Below are 2,121 nucleotides of genomic sequence, written 5' to 3' on the forward strand. Positions count from 1 at the left end.
ATCCTCTCGCATTGCCTTATATCAAATGGTAGGGCGTTATACATATTTAGACCATCATAGAATATACTCTTTTGTCCGCCCCTCGTTCTACGAAACCGCACCACAATATTCTCAGCCTGTCTTGTTTGTCTGTTACTCACATCACCTACTATTTCTATTTTGTTACCTAATTGTCTAGGCATTATTCCTCTTATTATTTTAAAAATAAAAATACATACATTATATAATAATCTCTGTTTTATATTCTAAACTGGAGTGCTTGCAGCATCAGGTCTACCTTGGTACGTCGATCACATTGAAGTATAACCCTCATAGCTCGATTTTGCGCAACTTGTAGCTTATTCAGTAATGTGTCACCCATACCAATTAATAACGTTGCACAATACTCAAAGTGAGGTGCTATGATAGACTTATACACAGTACATCGAGTGTACGCCGATATATCATTTCCTATTCTGTTCAGAAAACTCACTTTTTTCCCTATTTTCTTTAACATATAATCACAGTGATTCTCCCAACGGAGTTTACTATCGATCATTACACCCAGATGTTTCGTTATCTCGACACGCTCAATTACAGTTCCATTCAAACATTTTACTATTATGTCTGTTTTTATTTCTTTCCTTATACTTCTAACTATCATATATTTGGTCTTATCTGCATTCATTTTTAACAGATTCACATTCATCCATTCTTCAAGTATACCGAGCACCATATTTAGTTTTATTTCTATTTCCTCACAACTTTCTCCTGTTACACTTGCGGTCGTATCATCTGCAAATAATCTAAATATACTTCCCTCCGGACAGACTTTAACTATATCATTTATATACAAAATAAACAATAGAGGTCTTAATACTGATCCCTGTGGCACGCCATATACTGCCTCAATTATTTTAGAACACATATCATTGAATCTAACTTGCTGCTTTCTATTACTTAAATACGATATTATCCATTCCAGTACCACTCCTCTTATTCCATACTGATATAATTTTTCCACTAATCTTACCCTATCTATTGTCTCAAACGCTCTCCTGAGATCCAAAAATAACACCCTTATCATTTTTTTCTCTTCAATTATCAACTTCCATTCTTCGATAAAACTTTGAATTGCTGTCTCACACGACTGCTGTTTCCTAAATCCCGATTGGTATTCGGTTATTATTTCATTGTCATCTAGAAATTTTTCCAACTGTTTTTTTACAACTAACTCTAATACTTTTTCATATATCGGTAACATATTAATCGGTCTATACTCGCTCGCTTTTTTTGGTTTGTTTACCTTTGGTATCGGTATTATCGTGAATGTTTTCCATCCTTCTGGAAATTTACCTGTCCTAAGCGAATCATTTATTACTCCTACAAACTCATCTTTTATCACATGTTGCACCATTTTCAGTATATCACTACTTATCCCTTCCTCTGTTCCGTTCTTTCGTGGTAGTTCCCTAACAATTTGTTCCAAATCACTTGCACTAATTGGCTCAAAATTTTCCATAATTCCTTTATTCTCAATTACATAAATAGGTCTCCTACCCGTGCCTTCTATCCCCTTATTACTAATAGATTGCACAATGTTGCTAATACTTTTTACATAATATATATTAAATTTATCAGCTATATTGCATTCTTCTATGTCTTCTAATATTTCAAAATCTACATTATCGATGTTCTCTGAACCCCTTTGCTCACCTTTAATTAATTCTTTTAAAGTTTTCCACATTTTTGTAGGATCACTCCTATTATTATCTATCATATTCTCATAGTATTCTTTTTTTTTTTTGCCTTGATAAGTTTAACTACAGCATTTCTTTCATTTCTGAAAAATTTCCAGTCCTGTTCTTTACCTGAGTTTATTGCTCTACTGTGAGCCTCATCCCTTCTATCTGCTGCCATTCTAATTACATCTGAATACCACATTTTCCCTTCCCATATTTTCGGAATCTTAAACTTTTTCTTAGGTGCTACAGTATCCAATACACTTACTATACTATTGACAAATCTCTCCGCCCTTATGCTTATATCTAGCCCTTGACCTTGCTCAGTTCTTTCTTCCATTATTCTAAGAAAATCATCTACATTAAATTTACTATAGTCCCTGCCTCTAAATTCTTTATA

The 2,121-nt window shown here is 33.5% G+C and overlaps 1 protein-coding gene across 1 annotated transcript in view; it reads right to left on the reverse strand.

The window, feature by feature from the left end:
- Nucleotides 1–1,923, reverse strand: part of LOC112458149 — a gene marked incomplete at its 3' end in the record, with an annotated part of 3,813 nt that extends 1,890 nt beyond the window's left edge. Inside the window, exon 1 of the mRNA XM_025021592.1 lies at nucleotides 1,851–1,923. Coding sequence (XP_024877360.1) covers nucleotides 1,851–1,923 — 73 coding nt within the window. The remainder of the gene's footprint in view (nucleotides 1–1,850) is intronic.
- Nucleotides 1,924–2,121: the final 198 nt, after the last annotated feature.

Source organism: Temnothorax curvispinosus, unplaced genomic scaffold (genome assembly GCF_003070985.1).
Source record: "Temnothorax curvispinosus isolate PA1 unplaced genomic scaffold, ASM307098v1 QBEX01008736.1, whole genome shotgun sequence".
Lineage (NCBI taxonomy): Eukaryota > Metazoa > Arthropoda > Insecta > Hymenoptera > Formicidae > Temnothorax > Temnothorax curvispinosus.